This window comes from Argopecten irradians, chromosome 13, assembly GCF_041381155.1.
Source record: "Argopecten irradians isolate NY chromosome 13, Ai_NY, whole genome shotgun sequence".
NCBI lineage: Eukaryota > Metazoa > Mollusca > Bivalvia > Pectinida > Pectinidae > Argopecten > Argopecten irradians.
The window spans coordinates 20,462,307-20,483,701 of NC_091146.1; the positions used below are offsets into that span (position 1 = coordinate 20,462,307).

Here is a 21,395-nt window from a genome sequence, read left to right on the forward strand (position 1 = left end):
CCACAACTTTATAGAAATGAATAATTAGTAAAATATGCTAATAACATTGTGTCCAGAACATTTTGTTTTAGTTTGCTAATGTATACCGTCTATGCATGTATAATTAATTTGATAAGTAAAAATTAAACTTCAGTAATATTTTTAATGTACATGTAATTTACGTTTACCTGTATTTGTGGTATGAATAATCTTTTTCGTCCCTCTGTGTTTAATTATAATAAAATTAACATGTAGTTATGATTATAAGCGAGATGTTGGTTAGAATACTAATTATGATGCCTATAAATTCAGACTTTACAGCGAAGAAACGTCATCCATCATTTTTGACATCTACAGTCAGATCGTCCACATATAACCTAATATTTTCTCATGTTATTAATTGCAAGGTATGTCAAGAGCTAAATTGATCATGACTAATACAGGAATCACTCATGCGTAACTCGGTTAGTCAGACGTTTGTAAGTCATGGTCAAATCAGCCAATTTTACCTGTGCGGTGTGCTTGTGATGTTTACCTGTGCTATTCTGCGTTCATGTTTTGTCGTCTGTTCTAAATGTACCGTTAGAAAGGGATTTTAATGACAACAAACTTCAGAAAATGGGTAAGTTGAACCATTCTACTTAAATTTTGATATAAAGCAATTAAATTCACATGAGGGCAATTCATCTGATTATCCATTGTGAATGTGGGGGCGCATTAGTCGTGCATTTTCACTGTTGCGGCAGGTACAATTCTCGTGCGGTACATGTACAGTCTAAACTTCAACTCAAGTCAAGACTAGTACTGCTAGATATATGTATTCTAACTAGCTCTGAATATCAAACGTTTCATCTTTTTCATATTTCGAAATTGTACAATTGTGCTACACCTGTGTGTATATTGTACGTTTACGTTTTGAACATGTATTATATGTTTCTATGACAAAAGACCGTATATATGTATGTACATGCATGTTCGTACATAAATATAGTAAATTGTATATATACGTCCGTCCTTGACTAAAATAGTCAACTTTTATATCAAGAAGGCCATATCTAATTATAATACCTGTATATATATAATGGGATTATGTAATTGTGTATGGGCCATAGCCCCGATATATATATATATATATATATTTACCTATAGTCTAGGACTACATGATCTGCTTCCAACTGACTTTGAACATGCATTTTAACAGATATAACAGATACATATACATTAACATGTACTTAGTTTAAAATTTTATACCTAGATCAATTATATAGTAAATCACACCAAAATGGGCTGCTGAGGCTGTCCATTATAGACAGGTGTCCTTTATATAGAGGTGTTATTCACAGCAGGTTTGACTCTTATTATGTCTCTGAGATTGTCCAAGTCTCATGGAGGTATAAAATTATACTACTGAGTATCTAAACGACGAAATTTGAACTTTTTACAAGATATACTAATATAAGGCATGACCACTGACCAGTGACCATCTTTATTATTGTATACATTGTGTATATGAAATTATAATTACTTGTAAATTGTATTAAGATACAAATATAATTTGATTAGCACAGTAGGTACATTTGCAGTTAACTTATTTATAAGAACAGATTATAACCTTTAAATTCTGTTGCATAATATTAATCATATCATTTTGGATATGATAGATGTTTGTCATACACAACAACTGTTAACAATTAAAACCTTGTATAGAGAAATATGTGTGCTGCATATAACTTATTTACATATATACCTGTATCTACATAGATATGCAGGTATAATTAATTTAATACAGCAATTATAACTGACTCGTGTACACATCTGTGTACTGTTGTTATAGGGCTAAATACATCAATCTTAATTAATTTAATTAATTGATTTGTAGTAATAGTTTAATTTGCTTAAACATAAAAATCTTCTTTAGAGTAGAAAATGTTTGTTTTTGAAATGATCATGCAAATTATTTAGCAAGTGACCAGTACAGTTGAAATTTTGATGTGCAGAATAATTTGTTAATAACCACGCTGAAACTTAACGGAAAACTCTCTGTTCACACCCCCTCCTCATCACAGGTACCTGGCATGAATATTCTAACCAAAAGTATATATATATATATATATGTATATGTAAACATATATTACTGTTGGATAAAAATTTGTGTCAGGTCCCTGAGTACTAGTGATCCTGATCATCTTGTCTCTGTCCAAACCAAACCCAAACTCATCGTTATAATCAGTGCAGGAGTAAAAACAACAGAAACATTATAATTTGCTGAGTTGATCGACTGTAAAAAAAAGATAGAAACCAGAAATGCACCTTTTTTTCCAGGCCCAATGAATTGACTTTGACCCCAAGTTAAAATCGTATGGTCCTGGCATCCAGATTATTTTTAGCTGGTAATGTATTTAATCCTATAAACTTGTCATGATTAATCATTGAAAATCAGTTTAATCAATCTGTGTAAATTTTGGCAACCTTTAATAAGTACAGGTCGAACTTAAATCTTCATAATCCAATTAAGCTATTATTGCTTTCTTATCGACTTTTATAGGTTATATTAAAATGCAATCAACTGGTTTAGAACAGAGATTCCAATTTCCAAATGTTTTCAATTAGCGCTAAGACAAAAAAATATATATATATATATATATGCATGTTTCAGGTTACATGACTGAAAAAAATAGGGTAGGTCGGTCGGGATTTCTTTTATTTCATTATTTTATTTTATTTTTTTTAGGAGAGGTGCCGGGGAGGGGTTGAGTTGCTTTATTACTACATTACAAAGTAATTTGTCTTTCTGGCTTTAAGCTGGCTGGAATTCTTTTATTTCTCATTACCATAATTGAACTTTATCTGGATAAACTTAAAGCAAGCGTAAAAATCTGAGTTTGAAAACTTCACACACTACATTTTTGTTTTTAAAAAAGTGTGATAGGGGTACCTGAAACATACATTTTTTTTTGGCCGAAGTTTTATTGTTGGCAATATAATTATACATTTTTGAAATAAATATATATGTTGATATATTGATATCTTGATATTTGGAACCCCATATTTTCAGATTTTTACAGATTATATTAAAATTAATTGGTATTGAATTAGAACAAGAAGATATTCCAATATCCTAGAAAAAAATTGCAAACAAAGCTTTTTCTCACTGCTTTTGGAATGGGGCCTGTGGCTTTGAATTTGGGAAAATGTGCGACAAAAGATTGGGGAATAAATATGAAATATGAAATAAAGCAAATGTGATTTTGATTTCCATTGTAGTTTTTGTACTTTTCTGAATCCATTTCACAAGTATTTTAATTTAAAACCTTAGCCAACTAAGTTCATGCAAAATTTTTGGAATGTTTTCAAGAAACTTTGATTTTGGGAAATTTAAGGCTTGAACTGGTAAAATTTTAGATGCTTTAAAAAAATTTCCATTGGGAATCCAGGGGCCGAAAATCGGCCCCATTTTAATCATGCTGAAAAAACCCCTTATTATTTATTTGTGGTAATTTTAAAGGTTATTTCATTAATAATAAGCAAACCAAAGAAATTGTTTGTGAATATGAATATGTATATATAAATATATACCAGTATGAAGAAAACAAAAGCATAAATATATATTACGTATTACTTCGGTGCACAGGCACAAATTGTGTATATAACTGTTAGAGTAAAACTTACCTAATACTATACCTGTGTGCCAGCTATATTGAACAGTCATATTGAATCTGAAGAATAAGTCTTTTGTGTTTCAAACCAGGAAGTTTGAGCTGTTTATAAAAGAAATGTTATGATCGTGTGGTATTCATGTTAACTTCACAATTATATTATGCCTATCAGTGCATTTACAGCTAAGTTGGTTTTATTGAAAAATTCTATAGAATAATTTAGAAGCCATGCATTAAAAGAAAGAGACATCTGCATGTGTATGATGTCATAACTGTTAGCAGGATCTTCACAATATCATTATCTATGTACAAAATAAACAACAAATTAATGTTAATATATTCCCATACCAGTATATAATTTACATATTTTAGAATTACAATAAGCAAATGCTAAATAGATCATGCCATTTGACACAATATAGCGAAAAATAGGAATCATCTGTTGCAATTCTCTTGTTCAAACTAATTGATTTGAAGAAGATAAAAAAAACCATGATACCAATGAGCTTTTGTTAATTCAGAAGGGAGTACCGTATTTGCCCCTATAAGCAGCCGCGCCACTTAATTTAACCTGCACCCCTTCCTTTTTGAAGCCTTAACTTTGCTTACCTCACATTAAGATACAGTAGCTCCATGTAATTGCAGTTATTATTAAAATTAACGTTTCGGTAAACAATGGGATTCTTGAATTATTTTAGTTTTGGCTTAAAATATATATCGTACCCTCTGTGGATATTTTTTTGAAAGAGATAATTTCAAATTGCTTCACATTTTGTCCTATTTACATGTGCCTCTCCTTTTTCAAGTGCATGTTATTAATTTTTTATGTACAGGTGCTAATAATATTCTACTGGATGGAATTAGGTACATACAATGTATTGCTATTAGATCTGTCACACATTGATCAGAACAACAACACAGGGACCTGGCACAAAAATTGTTTAACCAATAGTATTACACATGAATACATGAATAAAATTTACCTGATATTATATACAGGTCATGTAAGTGTTGACATTGTATATAGTTCTCACAGCTGTTTGTAAAATCAATATTTGAATCTTAACCAAAAGTGTAAAAAAGACATAGAACATGCTTTGTTAAATCATATAATAGGACAATGAATTCACTGCCAAGTGTGAAATGTACAGTATCTATATTTACAGGTACATTTGTACATTAGTGATCTTATTGATCTTTATTGGAAATAATATCACATGTTAAAAAAAAGAAACAATTACCCACCCCCCCACCCCGTATTTTAAATTTACATACAATGTACATTTTTTTATTATTTCTGATTTCTTCCACGTCTGAAGTAAATTGATGCTCTGATCTTTGTACCATTTAATTTTGTATAAATTATTTACACAATAATTTATATTCCAATGCATGCACATTACAGAGTTATCTGCCCTTGCAGGTAGATATCTGACATTTGGAATGCCATTAGAATTTTATGCAACTGTCGGACATTGACCTCGGATGACTTGACATTAGAGCATCCATTTGGGAACTAAGGGACTACATCGCTATTATCATAACATTTGGTTGTCACCGGAGGACATTACTTCTTGAAAAGCGTTGGCTTCATCGATGTTGTGTGTGTTTGTTCTTCTTTGAAGGAGAAAACTAGTTACATTCAATTTCTAAACTAAGAATATAGACATTTAGTCATTTTCAAATGTGCAGTTAGGGCATAATTAGGTTTTCTCCAAGGGGATCCGATTGAACAAGTGACATCTCAATTGTGGTTTTAACAAATTAAGCAGAAAGAGTGTGTTTTATTTACCAAATTCCATGAAATAGTTGCTGCTTTGTCAAATCTATACAATTAAATCTTCAGTGAACCAAATTTTAGTGGACATTCCTTACATAAATACCTTATGTAACAGACAGAGCTCTAGAACATTCCAGGTACATTTGGCTTAGGGGGGAAAGTTAAACTGAGAATTGTCAAAGATTAACCATTTCCAGGTGTGTCACCCACGGCCAGGTGATTACAGGTTAATAACAATGCAGATACACCTGTTCTGATATAGGTATAGAGATAGCTTGTAGATTACATACAATACATGAGCTGCTTGCAGGTAGATAAATTCCAAGATAATGTAGTGCTGTTAAACACTTCAGAACTTTTAGTCTTTAGGCTTACACAGTGTTTAGTTTACAGTACTGTACATACACAGTGTTAGTTTATAGTACTGTACATACACAGTGTACATAGTAGTTAGTTTATAGTACTGTACATACACAGTGTTAGTTTATAGTACTGTAATACACAAGTGTTAGTTTATAGTACTGTACATACACAGTGTTAGTTTATAGTACTGTAACATACACAGTGTTAGTTTATAGTACTGTAAATACACAGATGTTAGTTTATAGTACTGTACATACACAGTGTTAGTTTATAGTACTGTAAATACACAGTGTTAGTTTATAGTACTGTACATACACAGGGGTGTTAGTTTATAGTACTGTAAATACACAGTGTTAGTTTATAGTATGTACATAAACACAGTGTTAGTTATATAGTACTGTAACATTACACAGTGTTAGTTTATAGTACTGTGAAATAAAATATCACAGTGTTAGTTTATAGTACCAATACACAGTGTTAGTTTATATGTCATGTTAGTATTATAATAACCTGTAAATTACACATCCCCCTATATTTTTGACCCTGATGGGGAGTTCATATTTCAAATACACTGAGTTCAGCATTATAGAAACTGTAAATACACGGACAGTGTTGGTTAAAGTACAAACAGTGTCCTCAATACATATGGTCAACTGTATAATACATGTATATATCCCTGACTTTGGTGTAAAATACCCATGATTTCATCTATAATGGACATACAGTCAGTGTCCCTATATATATACATACTATGACATGTACATTAAAAACAGTTCCTCATATCAACCCCATTTTGTTGTACCATGCACCTGTAATTTACATCTGTTTCACATAGGCAAAATGTGTTCTATAGACATACATATGACGAAGGAAGGTGAGGCTACATTAAAAACAGATTCAATGTACAGTTTATAGTACCGCATTCGACCCAAACCTGTAATCAATACTCTTTACCAAGTCCTTTGATATCTCATTACTGAGATAAACAAGCCATAAATCAATTTCAAAGGAAGGTGAGGAAATACACAGTTTTAGTTTTACAGTTCTGTAACACAGAGTTATTTACCCTGCAGGACCCAATAAGGACCAGTGTTATATATTACTCTGAACCTCAGAACCAAACTTGGACTAGTCTTGATAACTTTATTGCACAATCTAAGCCATTAAATCATTTTCAAACGAATTCTAATAATGGAACAGTACACTCTTTCATATTTTCGGTTTGCATTTGAATTGAGGAAGTGATATTAAGGCCCCAAAAATTGAGATGGTGGACATATAGGAATTGGAGTTGGATATGAGTACATGGATATGTGTTGAAGTGAGCCTGCTTGGACATTGTCAGCATCTCTTTGGATATTTAGTGTATGACATCATGATGGAGATAAAAGGGGTAAATTTGTATGAGATTAATGTACTATCCCTTTTGAATTACATTATTCTGTAGAGTACCACCTGTACAAAAACCTCATCTAACATGAACTAATGTCATGACCTTTTGTCAACCCTAGACACCTGTCCTCATCAACCTGTACTGTTGGTGTCCACCATAGGACACCTGTCTCAGTGACCCTGGACTTGGTGTCCCCAAAGGTCCACATGGTCCCCCTCAATGACCCTGCACTGTTGGTGTCCCCCTAGAAGACACTTGTCCTCATATGACCCTGACTGTTGGTGTCCCCTAGCACTTGTCTCATGTCCTCACTGTCTGATTGGTGTTTCCACTTAGATACCTGTCCTTCATAAGACTGTTGGTGTCCCCCCTAGGACACCTGTTCACATGGACCCTGACTTTGTGGTTGTCCCTCTAGACCAACAGTCCACAGATATGACCCCTGACTGTTGTTGACACTAGGACCACCTTGCTACCTCATGGACACTGACTGTTTTTTCCCCCCCCCCCTGTTTTCACCCCTTTTTTTTCTTGGTGTACCCCTAGGACACCTGTCCTCATATGATCCTGACTGTTGGTGTTCCCCTAAACGACACCTGTCCTCATGACCATATGAGGACCCACCTGTCCTCATATGACCCGGACTGTTGGTGTAGACACCTGTCCTAGGACACTGATGGTGTGTTCACCCTAGACACCTGTACCCTATATGACCCTGACTGTTGGTGTCCCCTAGACACCTGTCCTCACTGTTGGTGTCACCTGAGTCACCTGTCTCATCACCTGACTGTTGGTGTCCCCCTAGACACCTGTCCTCATATGACCATGTCCTCTGACACTGTTGGTGTCCCCTAGACACCTGTCTCTCATGACTGTTGACTTTCCTCTGACTGACTGTTGGATGTCCACCCTAGACACGGGACACCTGTCACCCTTCTCATATGACCCTGTGACTGTTGGTGTCCCCCTAGACACCTGTCCTCATATGACCCTGACTGTTTGGTGTGACCCCCCCTAGACACCTGTTCCTCATATGACCCTGACTGTTCGGGTGTCCTAGACACCCTCTACCTGACACCTGAACACCTGTCCCTCACTGTTATGACCCCTGACTGTTGGTGTGATCCCCTAGACACCTGTCCTCATATGACTGACTCCCTAGACACCTGTCCTGATATTGGTTGTCCCCCTAGACACTCTGTCCTCCCCAAGACATATGATGACCCTGACTGTTGGTGTTCCCTCCCCTACCCTGACACCTGTCATCATATGACCCTGACTGTTGGTGTTACCCTAGACCCTGGTCTGTTGGTGGTCCCCTTAGACACCTGTCCTCCTCATGACCCTGACTGTTGGTGTCCCCCTAGACACCTAGTGTCCTCATATGTCCCTGACTGTGGTGTTCCCTAGACACTGACTGACCCTGACTGTTGGTGTCCCCCTAGACACCCTGTCCTCATATGACCTGACTGGACACTTGTTTGGTGTGTCCCCTAGACACCTGTCCCTGCCCATATGACACTGACTGTTGGTGTTCCATTGTCCCCTAGACAACCTGTCCTCCTCATATAGATTGTCCCTGACCTGTTTGGTGTCCCCCTAGACACATTGTCCTCATATGACCCTGACTGTGTGGTGTAGACACCCCTGGACACCTGACACCTGTTGCTCATGCGATGACTGTTGGTGTCCGCCTGACCCTGACTGTTGGGTGTCCCCCATATGGACACCTGTCCTCATATGACCCTGACTGTTGGTGTCCCCTAGAAACATGTCCTAATATGACCCCGGACTGTTGGGTGTACTATATGACCCTCGACTGTTGGTGTCCCCCCCCCTTCCCCCACCCCCCACACCTAGACAACTGTCCTCATATGACCCTGACTGTTGGTGTTACCATAGTTACCTGTCCCTAGACACTGTTTGGTGTACCTAGACACCTGTCCTCATTTGACCCTGACTGTTGGTGTCTCCCCTAGACACCTGTCCTCATATTGACCCTGACTTGTTGGTGTCCATTAGACACCTGTCCTCATATGACCCTGACTGTATGGTTGTCCCCTTAGAGAGACACCTGTACGCTCATATGATCCCTGACTGTTGGTGTTCACCCCTAGACACCTGTCCTTCATATGACCTGACTGTTGGTGTCACCCTAGACACCTGTCCTCATATGACCCTGACTGGTTGGTGTCACCCCCTAGACACACTGTCCTCATATGACCCTCGGACTGGTGGGTGTCATCCACTAGACACCTGTCCTCATATGACCCTGACTGTTGGTGTCCCCCTAGACACCTTGTCCTCATATGACCCCTGACTGTTGGTGGTCCGCCCTCCGAACACCCCTCAATATCACTCTTAACTGTCCTCATTGACACCTGATCACTCATAAGACCCTGACTGTTGGTGTTCCCCCTAGACACCTGTCTCCTCATATGACCCTGACTGTTGGTGTCCCCTAGACACTTGTCCTCATATGACCCTGACTGTTGGTGTCCCCCTAGACACCTGTCCTCATATGACCCTGACTGTTGGTGTCCCCCTAGACACCTGTCCTCATATGACCCTGACTGTTGGTGTCCCCCTAGACACCTGTCCTCATATGACCCTGTCCCCCTAGACTGTAGACACCTGTCCTCATATGACTCTGACTGTTGGATCCCCCTGTACTACCAGTCCCATATGTCCCTGACTGCTTGGTGTCTCCCAAAGACACTGTCCTCATATGGAACCTGACTGTTGGTGTACACCCCTATAACACCTGTCCTCTGTCCCATAGGCAACTTGTCCTCATATGACCTGATGTTGGTGTTCCCCCCTAGACACCTGGTCCTCATATGAACTGTTCTCATCACCCTGACTGTCGGTGGTTGTCTCATATGACCCTAGACACCTGTCCTTCATATGACCCTGACTGTTGGTGTCCCCTCTAGACCTGACACCTGTCCTCATATGACCCTTGACTGTTGGTGTCCCCTAGACACCTGTCCTCATATGACCCTGACTGTTGGTGTCCCCTAGAACAACCTAGTCCTCATATGACTTTTTGGGGTCCCCCTGACCTGTTGGTGTCCCCCTATTTTACACCTGTCTCTCACGTTGGTGTCGCCTGACCCCTGTCCCTTCATGACTTGAATGGTGGGTGTCCGGTCCTCATCATGACACTGGTGTCCATCATATGACCCTGACTGTTGGCTGTTCTCACACCTATCCTAGACACTTGATAGTGGGCATAGACCACATGTCCTCATATGACCCTGACTGTTTGGTGCGTCCTTGTCCTCATATGTACACCATATGACCCTGTCTGGTGGTGTCTTAGCTGGACCCCTGAACTGTTGGTGTAGAGACCCCTCATATGATCTGACTGTTGGTGTCACCTGAATCCCTACTGACTGATGGTGGTCCCCATAGGACGTCACTGTCCTGATATGAACCCTGACTGTTGGTGTCCCCCTAGACACCTGTTCCTCATATGACCCTGACTGTTGGTGTCCCCCTAGGACACCTGTATGGACCCTCTATATGAACAAGACACCTGACTCATTATGATTGACTGTTGGTGTTCCCCTAGACACTTGTCCTCCCCATTGACTGTTGGTGTCAATCCTTGACACTTGTCCTCATATGACCCTGACTGTTGGTGTTCCCCTAGGACACTATGTCCTGCATATGTCCCCTTATACACCCTGAACTGAACTGTTGGTGACTTCCCTGTCACACTGTCCTCATAGATAGCCTGGACTGTTGGTGTCCCCCTAGACACTCATATGACCCTGACTTGTTGGTGTCCCCCTAGGACACTTGTCCTCAATATGACCCTGACTGTTGGTGTCCCCCCTAGGACAACCTGTCCTCATATGACCCTGACTGTTGGTGTCCCCTAGACACCTGTCCCTTATGACCCTGACTGTTGGTGTTCCCCCTAGACACCTGTCCTCATATGAACCCTGACTGTTGGGGTCCCCCATATAACCTGTCCTCATTATGACCCTGACTGTTGGTGTTCCCCCCTAGACACCTGTCACCTCATATGACCCTGACTGTTGGTGTCACCCCATAGACACCTGTTCTTCATAGTGACCCTGACTGTTCGGTGTCCCCCTATTCACCTTTCCTCATATGACCCCTGGGACTGTTGGTTCCTGTCTCACCCTATACCACTGTCCTCATGTTGGTGTACACCTAGAACATGTAGGTGACACCCCTATACCACCTTGTCCTCATATGACCCTGACTGTTGGTGTCACCGTTTCCTAGACGGACCTGTACCCCTCACTAATGACCCCTGACTGTTGGTGTCCCCCTAGACCACACCTGTCCTCATTAGGATGACCCTGGACTGTTGAGTGTCCAAAGACCCTAGGACACCTGTTTGGTGTCCTCAGATGACCCTGGACTGTTGGTGTCCCCCTAGACACCTGTCCTCATATGACCCTGACTGTTGGTGTACTCCCCCTAGACACTTGTCCTCATACTGTTGGTGTCCCTTTTACACCTGACCCTGACTGTTGATGGTTGTCATATGACCCTGACTGTTGGTGTCCCCCTATACACCTGTCCTCATATGACCCTGACTGTTGGTGTCCACCCTAGACACCTGTCCTCATATGACCCTGACTGTGGTGTCCCCCCTAGACACCTGTCCTCATATGACCCTGACTGTTGGTGTCCCCCTAGAACACTGTCCTCATATGACCCTGACTGTTGGTGTCCCCCTAGACACCTGTCCTCATATGACCCTGACTGTTGGTGTCCCCCTAGACACCTGTCCTCATATGACCCTGACTGTTGTGTCCCCCTGACACCTGTCCCCATCCCCTCTACACCTTGTCCTCATATGACCTTAACTGTTGGTGTCCCACTAACACCTGTCCTCATATGACCCTTACATGTCCTCTATACTGTGGCCAAAAAAAACCCTAATAGGAAATAATATGTAATCTGTATTGTCAATACGACTCTGAAACAATACATGAAAACATATTGATGATGAATTGACCCCCATTTGTTTCTAGTATTGTGACAATATACAAGACAGTTTTGATGAACACTCTATTAACCTGGCAAAAATCTATCACACATTTTATTTGATTTTCCCCCATTGACATTTTCTATCTGTAATGTATTAATAAATTTAATGCTATAACTATTAGATGTTAACTTGTATTCTGAGTTATGAAAAAGCATTTCTAATGCATCTCTTAGGTGACACAGCTGCCTTAGAATAAATCTGGTTTGGAATTTCCTATTTTTATAATGAAAATGTTGTGTCAAGTTATTAAAACGATACAACAGTAGACAACATGTTAATGTATTGATAAGTGATACGCTGCTGAAAACCGATACGTACCAGGATAGTATTTGACGGCCGTTAATTTGATCTAGCCCGGAGTCCTTATAGTCCTTATACTGAATGTTCTTGGCTACTTCCTTATCTAATCCCATTTGGATGTGATTAACTTACAGTCGGTTTATATCAGTTACTGTAATGTTGTACAGATGATTAGACTGGCATGCTTGTGATATTTAATGGCGTTTTTATACAATCATTTAAATAATAAGCAGTCAAATACTCTAGACAGGGATCATTCTAGGTTTTTGGGGAAATAACCCTTTTTCAAAATAGGGGAAAAGTTTGGCGAAATATAGGGGAATTCGAATCTTCTTATTTTGGTTCAAAATTACATTCATTTTGACGAAAAAGTACTGTAAAACATCTAATTTTATTTTTAGATTTAATAAAGCAAGATTTTAAGCTCAATAATGAAAATTTTGAGTTTATCATTAAATATGCAGTAGCTGTACGATAAGTATGAAGAAATTTGCAAACAAAAGTCTTAAAAAATTAATGAAAAAATAAATCACAGGAGAAATTGTGTTACAAAAACGGTTATATTTTTAGCTTCAAATGGGGGATTTTTAAATCTTCAGGGGGAATTTTAGGCCAGAGGGGAATTCATTCCTTGAAGGGAAAATTACCCATAAACGGTAATAAATCAGAGCTAGATTGATCCCTGCTAGATATCATATTTGTGTAAGAAAATCAAATATAGTATGCTTGTATACATGCTCTTTATAGTTCTAACTAATTTCATTTACATTCATGATGTGTGTATAATATACATGGTTAATTAAGATAAAAATACACCAGTAGATGATATACACGTAACTCATTGTGTGATATAATTTATAGTTAAGTATACACATAAATATATGTCATGTGTGAGTCATATCTGTACACTTCATTAATCCTGTATGCTGTGACTAAATTATAAGGAGCTATGCGGAAGTAAAGTTCCAGGTGATCTTAAGTAATTAAATGTTTTGTTTTGTATAAAACCTCATGGTTAACGTTATTTAGCCCATAAAAACCATAATGCTTTAAGACTGCTGATAGAAATTGAGAAATTTCAGGTAGTACTTTTAAAATGGGGCCAAATTTATAAAATCATTGCACTAATTAAAGTGTATAGCTTGTTTTAATTCTACATAATATGGTGCAGTCGCCTTCTAGCCTCGCCCAAATGGGCAAATGGGAATCTCACTTTAGCTAAGTAAGTAGAGTGGTAGACAAGTAAGTCGAGGTTCACTGGTTTGAGCCCAGCTGGCAGCACACTACTCTCGCCCTGTTACAAAAGTAAAGCCACATGTTGATTTGACAGTAGATAATTACACACAAGTAAATATAATGCTTCGTTTGGTTTGATTATTTTAATTTCCTATATAAAAGCCATGAATATATAAGGTTTTGATGGTGGAAGAAATCTGGAATACCCAGAGAAAAAGCACCAACCAACGTTCATTGTGCCTCCTGGTAACTGTGCAACCTAATATGAGATTCGAGCTCGTGACCTAAAGTTGAAGGGCTAAATTGTGATACATGTATCTTGTCGAAACATCTTAATTTACTGGACTGAGTTTCACTAAAGGTCGTAAGTCTACACGTAGACGTAAACGTAGACCTTACATCCGAACTTACCTGTGCGTAAGATGTGTTTTCATTAAAGGGCGTAACCACGCCATACGTATATACGTAGACGTAGGATTTTGCGTAACTTACGCCTGAAAATCGATTTTGCAACATTGCGTCTGATTGGTTGATGCGACTTGGTACCCGATCAAATTTGACGGGTGCTTTTATATTCCGGCTTCCTCAGAATAACAACATATGTTACCCCTACCCCTTAATTTTGAGCTACAAAATGCATATGTCCGTTTGCTCGTTTTTGAGCTATTCACTCAAAGATACCTAGTGACACTTTGCCATTTTGACCATCTAAACAAATTTAATTTCCCTAATGAGGTGTGTGAATTTATTGGTATGGATGTTTGTGGAATTTATAGAAACTATACCTGAGTTTTTTTGATTAATAAGACTGGCCAAATTAAAACCTTTATAGAATTTAAAAAGTTCTGGTTGCCGTCAAGATAGAGATTAGAGTCATCTGTTAATCTGTGCTTTGAGCGTCTTCTGCATATTATGGATTTCATGAAATAACAAAATCAATGTGTTACTTTAAAACACTAAATTATGACAATTCGACAAATCGTTGGCTAATAATCGAAATCAACACGATAATAATACCTGTATACCAATTGATATATGTATTTAAAAATAAAATTGATACACACTCTTATGTGATTAAAATTATGGTAATTTAATCTTGCTGTTTACATGTTTAGTTAATTCAACTGACCACCAATAAATGTAATTTTGAAGAAATCTGTGATTGATACTTATAGTAAGAATTAAGCCGCGGAAGGTGCTGCGTGTCTCCGATGTTATGTAAACTATAGTTTTAAGACAGATTACTATAATATAAACTTCTGTCAATGCTAGAACGATAAAAGTAACAGATTCTTTGGGTCATGTACGGTGCTCATTATTAATGAAGATTTACTTAGTTATCGTTTCAATCAGTGTATTCAATTCAGAAAATGTACAATGTGTATTTGCTATAACATCATGCATTGTGCAACATTCAACAAGAGAGTTTGATTTATTTATATCTCTATTAAATAAATCTATATTTGTTAAACCTTTCATCCTCATGTATTCTTCGGTAGAGTAACGATACATCTATATAATAGCTATACATATATCTCATAACAGGCATAATTTTTTCCTACATAGTTTTATATTAAACCCTTTTTAGTCCCATTACAATATTATTGTTCTGAAAAAATCCAACATTTATTACAGCTGCATAGGACATGGCATTTCTAATAAAAAAAAAAAAAAAAAATCACATTTTCTAAGTGTTTGGTGAATATGCATCCGGATCAAAGATCCGTCATTTGGTTTTTCCTTTAGTTTGACGTGATTGCATCCGTAATCAACAAAGACGTCTGCTGTTGATTTTAAACCTGTTTGAACGGTCAGTGTTGTAAATGACCAGCTTAAGTATCTAAAATATCGATTACTACTCAACCGGAAACTTATTCGATGTTCTCTCAGTCAGAAAACTAGCGTAATGTTGTGAAGTGGGTTACGTTAAATTCTACGTGTACTCCAAAGTAGACGTAGATTTACGTGTAAAATTAATAGTAACTTCGCTGCATGTAAAGTTACGACCTTTAATAGTGAAACACGTTTTAAACGTAACTTACATCTGTAACGTGTACGTTTACGTCTACGTGTGGACTTACGACCTTTAGTGAAAAACAGTCCTGGTCGGCCACACAGTTCAGAGCCCCATTAAATGTAATGCAGTTATACCTGTAACTGTATAGGGTATTTGCCTAATGTCCTCTGAGCATATCAATTATGAAAACATGCAGAATTAGTTTGACATTGTATACAGATGTACAATTTGCAATGGCCGTCTGGGGTTCATATATATACAGTGGGTGACCTCAATATTAACCGAGTTATAGACTTTTTCCAGGTATGTACATATGTAAACATATTACCTGGACAGGTTGACTAGACAGGTAGATATAATTAGTTGGACGTCTACTGCCTCCGAGGGACGGATGGAATGACCAGTGTACACCATACTATAATCACTTTATCTTCAAAGGTTAATCGCCAAAGGAGACTAAGTCACATTTCTGAAAGCATTGTCAGCTTTCAAAAAAATATATAATTTTTCCCAAGATTTCTTTAAATGATTTACTAAATAAACATATTTTGTTAATTATAATGACATGTTTTATTATAATAGATTGTTTGTATAATTGAGAAAAGTAAATTATTGTAAATGTGACAAAATCTAGAATTAAGGAATTTCATGTGTTACCTGTGTAAGCTGCTCAGACTGTGAATTAGAACATATATAGGTCATAAAGGTTATCTTAACTTTGGTGGATAGTATTCGTAATTATATAATGTAAATGATGACAATAATCAGGAAATATAATGTCTTTCATACCGTACATTATCATTAGCTAGACTGCAATTACATGCTGTCTAATTAATTTTCTATTTGTTTTACTTGTATTATAGTTTCCACCAACTATACTTGTATATCTATTAAGTAATTTGGGAAATTCATTCTGTGTACTTCCTTGTGCATATATATATATATATGATATAACAGGTGTATCAGGGCAGATCGCCTTGTTTGACAATATTTTGTCTACACTGTCTGAATTACTTCAATCTTCGCCCGTCTGTAAATGAGCACTTGTACACAATCCATATATTAGTTGGTACTGAAGTGTATAGGAAATACTCATATAAATAATTGATATGCAGGCACTTTGATAATTGAAACCACTTCCTATACATAATGCATTAGTTTCTTATCAGTAGGTTCAGAGGGTGCAAATTATAGTTCTATTTCCATGTCTATGTTAAAATATTTAATAGAAAACTTTTATGTTATATCATATGTATACGTATTTCTATGAAAATTGATTAGACATAGTTCTATAGTCTTCATTTAATATGCAAATGAGTCAGCATAACTGCATGATAATATTTGCATTAATGAATCCAATGTTCTCATAGGCCTATATGTTCAGCTGTGTATATATACCGTATTTGCCATAATTAGCATAGGGAGCCTAAATAATTGTAACAAGTAAGGAAGAGCTTATTGGTGAACCAAAATGTTAGTTGTGGACGCTTTTATACAACTTTAAGTCCTTCTCCAGAGAAGAGGAGGGTATGCTTATATTAAAAGAGGAGGGGCCCTAATTATGGCGAATACCTAATATAGTATACATATATCTACATTTTGTATGTTAAATGTTTTACTATAAATTGTTGAATTTGAACACAGCTACTATGTTTATATTTGCTTGGTACTTTGATTTATGGTAATTCATTTATAATTCTTTTTTATTGTTGAGTCATTGATTTCCTCCATTCCATTTGTTAGATTTCAAATTCAAACGTGAGAATCTTGAACATTATTTATACCACTGTCCTTTTGAGAAATGGAGTCATTTAAGGATGTGTCAGGTTTGTAGGGGGAAGAAAGCCATATAGACTACCAGAGAAAAACCACCAACCAGTGGTCATTACAAACTTATCTGGCAACTACGTACCCCACATGGGATTCAAACTTGTAACCCAGGTGTGGAGGGCTTTTGGTAATATTTTGGGATGTATTATCCACTTGGCCACCACAATAGAATCTTAAATAATGATAATATGAAAGATGGTGATGATGATATTATGATGATGATGTAGATTATAATAATGATGATGATGATGATGATGATGATGAAGATGATATTGGTGATGTTGATGATGGTGATGATAATGATGATGATGATGATGATGATGATGATTATGGTTGTGGTGATGATGGTGATGATAATGATGATGATGATGATGATGATGATGATTATTGGTAGTGTTGATGATGATGATGATGATGATAATAATGGTTGTGTGATGATGATGATGGTTGTGTTGATGATGATGATGATGTTATTTAAGATACAGTTACACATACCCAGTACTTTAAAATCCTCACCCCAGGACCATTCTGTAAGACTGTATAAGGTTCATGTATATAAATAGAAAAAAAACAGCATTACGATGTACATGGGTGTGTCCATTTTAGGCCAAACTTGCCTGTAGTATACTGTTGACACAGAACCTTCCCCTGTGTTTACCGATATATTGTTTCTCGGCCTTTCAGCACAAGATAAAATTCCTCTCTCACTTGATTCCCAAGTAAAAGTTTTAACGGCCATGTGAGTTAGAGTCAGTTGGTTAAGGTCTGAGAGGTTTATTTACAACCTTTGTTTTAATGTTACAAGTGTTCCCATATATGTAATCAATAATTAATCATTATTGTCGTGTCCACTGTAAAGGTCAAAGGTCGTGAATCAACCATCACTAAACTCTGCCTAAGTTTATATATAGGTGTCTAGCCAGTTGTGGCCGATTCCCATCGGAAATTATTTCAAATTTTTAGCCAAAGCCCACACAATACAATTACAACTGAGAATTTTCTTCCCACTTTGTCATTTTTCTTTTTAAAAAAAGAGGTCAAAAAGTCACTTGATTTATAGCTAAAAAGATGGCTCCACTAGATGGTGTTCCATCAAGTATTAAGCAACAACTCATTACCTGATGGTCTTAATTGTTTACTGGACTGTCATGGTGGGTGGCATTATATTGTTGTAAGAACAAAACTGTTACCAATTAAAAGCTGTAATGATTGATGGATACCAAAATGAATGTGCATGTCTGTTTAGGCCTACAATCCTCAAAACAAACTTTATCTAAAACACCTTTGAGACTCATCTCAAATTTTATACTTAGATACATATATACATCTGTAAGAGCTTATCAAGTCTACTAAAAGTTCTGCTTGACATAATATATATATATATGTCTTAATAAACTTAAGAAAATTGAGGTCAGAAGATACATATAGCCAGAACACACAAATGGTTGCATTGAGAATGCCCATTTCTGATCATGACAATGGAGTCATAACATGAACATACTGCAGCCTCCCAAAACTTATCACAATTTAATCATCATATATATGTAACACATCACGTTCAGTGAAAGACAATGTCGACCTGATATACTATGGGATGCTTCACAAATTAAGTCACATGCAGCTAACAAACAGGTATATCAAAAATTTAAAAGTTAAAAGTTATTCACTTTTCTAGCTACATATATATCAGATGGCCTGGAGGGACACCTGTGTATTGAGACCACCTGCTTATTATATAAGACCATTTTCTAAACTAGAGTCTCCAAACGGCAATTTATGATTAAATTTGACCTGTGTATAAAAACCTGTTGGCAATATATACTTTTCCCATGTCCATTGGGTGGTTTTTACAGACAGGTTTAACTGTAAAGTAATAAACAAAAATGTATAATTCAACTTGTGTGGGTGTACCTTGTTATCACCAATATTTCTATTTTAAGTCTTTCGTTCCTCTCCATAACATAAGAACTCACTAATACCAAGGTTGCTGGGACATGAATGTTTAGTTTCCCATCCGTCAAGCCAATGAAGCGATTTAGGTTATATTTGTCAGAAAATGTCGCCCCGCTTCATAAGTCTGATGTGTCAAATGTCACTACAAAGCTTATGGAGGGTGTAGGGTTAATAAGACATCACAGAACATATACACAAAAAAAAGACATGAAAACAAGTTTATTTAGGAATCTAGATAGGTCAAATAGACATCAAAGAATGTAACAAAACACACAGGGGGGTGGGTGTATAGGAAGATTTCAATCAAATATATACATCACAGATTATATAGATAAAAAACAAATGAAACAGTTTGTATAGGTATAGATAGTTCAAATAGACAACACAGAATGTATAAACAAAAAAATAGTTGAAAATGTTGATGGAGGAAGGGAGGTCAAATAGACATCACAGAGCTTATAAACATCAAATAATTAAATGTCAACAAAACATGACATTGTAGATGTTTGAACCATTTTTCAGTGATAGTTTTGACCCCCAGGGTGAAGAAAAACACTTAACTAGAAACTATACTAAAGAAGAGATTGCACTCAAGTTTCTCAAAATATGGAATCTGACTTTGGTGTTGGCCAGGGGGAGATTTTGGTGCATCTGCTGTTGAATCATAATTATATAACATTTATTGACATTTTTTTCTATATTGAAATGTACGTGATATTCAATTCCTGTTTAGTGCATTGACTTTCCTCCATTTCAAAAACCTCTTACTTCTTCAAATAACACTTGCTCCAGGTTATAAATAGGACAATTAACTAAAACAATTCAAACTATAGTCTTAAAAACACATGAAAATCTATAGATTATGTTTTTTTCTATATGTGTATCTATAAATTATGCATTGATAAAAACTTAGAGCATACAATATATTCTAAACCTTTTCTAAATCACAATGTCAATAAGATTACTTCATACATATCAATTGTGTTTCAGTTGATAGATTTGCACCTTGCATACATCCATCACACATGTGTTGAATTAATTATAAATAGATTAAATGCTGTACATAAATTAAACGAGTAAATATACTAAATGACCCAACGCTATTTATATAATACTGTATTCAGCATAATTATCACCCAGGGCACTTGAAAAATTGTTACAAAGAGAGGACATTCACTAGGGAAACAAAATGTAAGTTATAGATGGACAATTGCAACATATTTAAGAAAAATATACCATAATCAAACTATTCCTCTATACTGATCGCACCGCATACTGCATGCCTTATTTCCTTTAATTGAGACGCAATTTATTATAAGATGTGATTCACATATGAGCGACTCCCAATTTTAAGTTCTTGTAATACGGGTACCCCTGCCCCTCCACCCACAGGATCTGACAGTTGTAATACATTGATCAATCTATGGGATGGTGTGCCATGAGGGCGGGGGGAATCATATAACATCAACTGTTCCAGTTGAGGAGAAGGGCGCTTATAATGCAATGAATAATTGGTAGCTGAAAACTTCTGCCCATCCTTGATGTTTTGGATGTCACAAGTTTGCAATTAAAAAAAATCTAAATATCTATTTTTATAAAACATAATGTAATAACTATAAATTAATTGCCGTTCATTAAAAATCTTAAAGTGGTTCAACATAAAGCATTATTTTTATTGAATCAAATTTTGATAAAAATCTTGTTTTAGATCATCCAATTCATATCCATTGAATTGTTTCTGTACCACTCTTTACATGAACATAGCTTGAAATTCTGAAGAAATTAAATTTGATGTACATGTACATAAAATACCTCATACGTATCAATGATTGATGGTAATTAACAACCCC

At 36.6% G+C, this 21,395-nt stretch overlaps 1 protein-coding gene across 4 annotated transcripts in view; it reads left to right on the plus strand.

Moving 5' to 3' along the window:
* The first annotated feature begins 441 nt into the window (after positions 1–441).
* The window catches only part of LOC138306789 (uncharacterized), a 37,860-nt gene continuing 16,906 nt past the window's right edge, over positions 442–21,395 (plus strand). For all 4 annotated transcript variants that reach the window (XM_069247273.1, XM_069247276.1, XM_069247275.1 and 1 more), the window contains exon 1: positions 442–601. In XM_069247273.1, the coding sequence (XP_069103374.1) occupies positions 598–601 (4 nt within the window). In that variant the 5' untranslated portion in view covers positions 442–597. The remainder of the gene's footprint in view (positions 602–21,395) is intronic.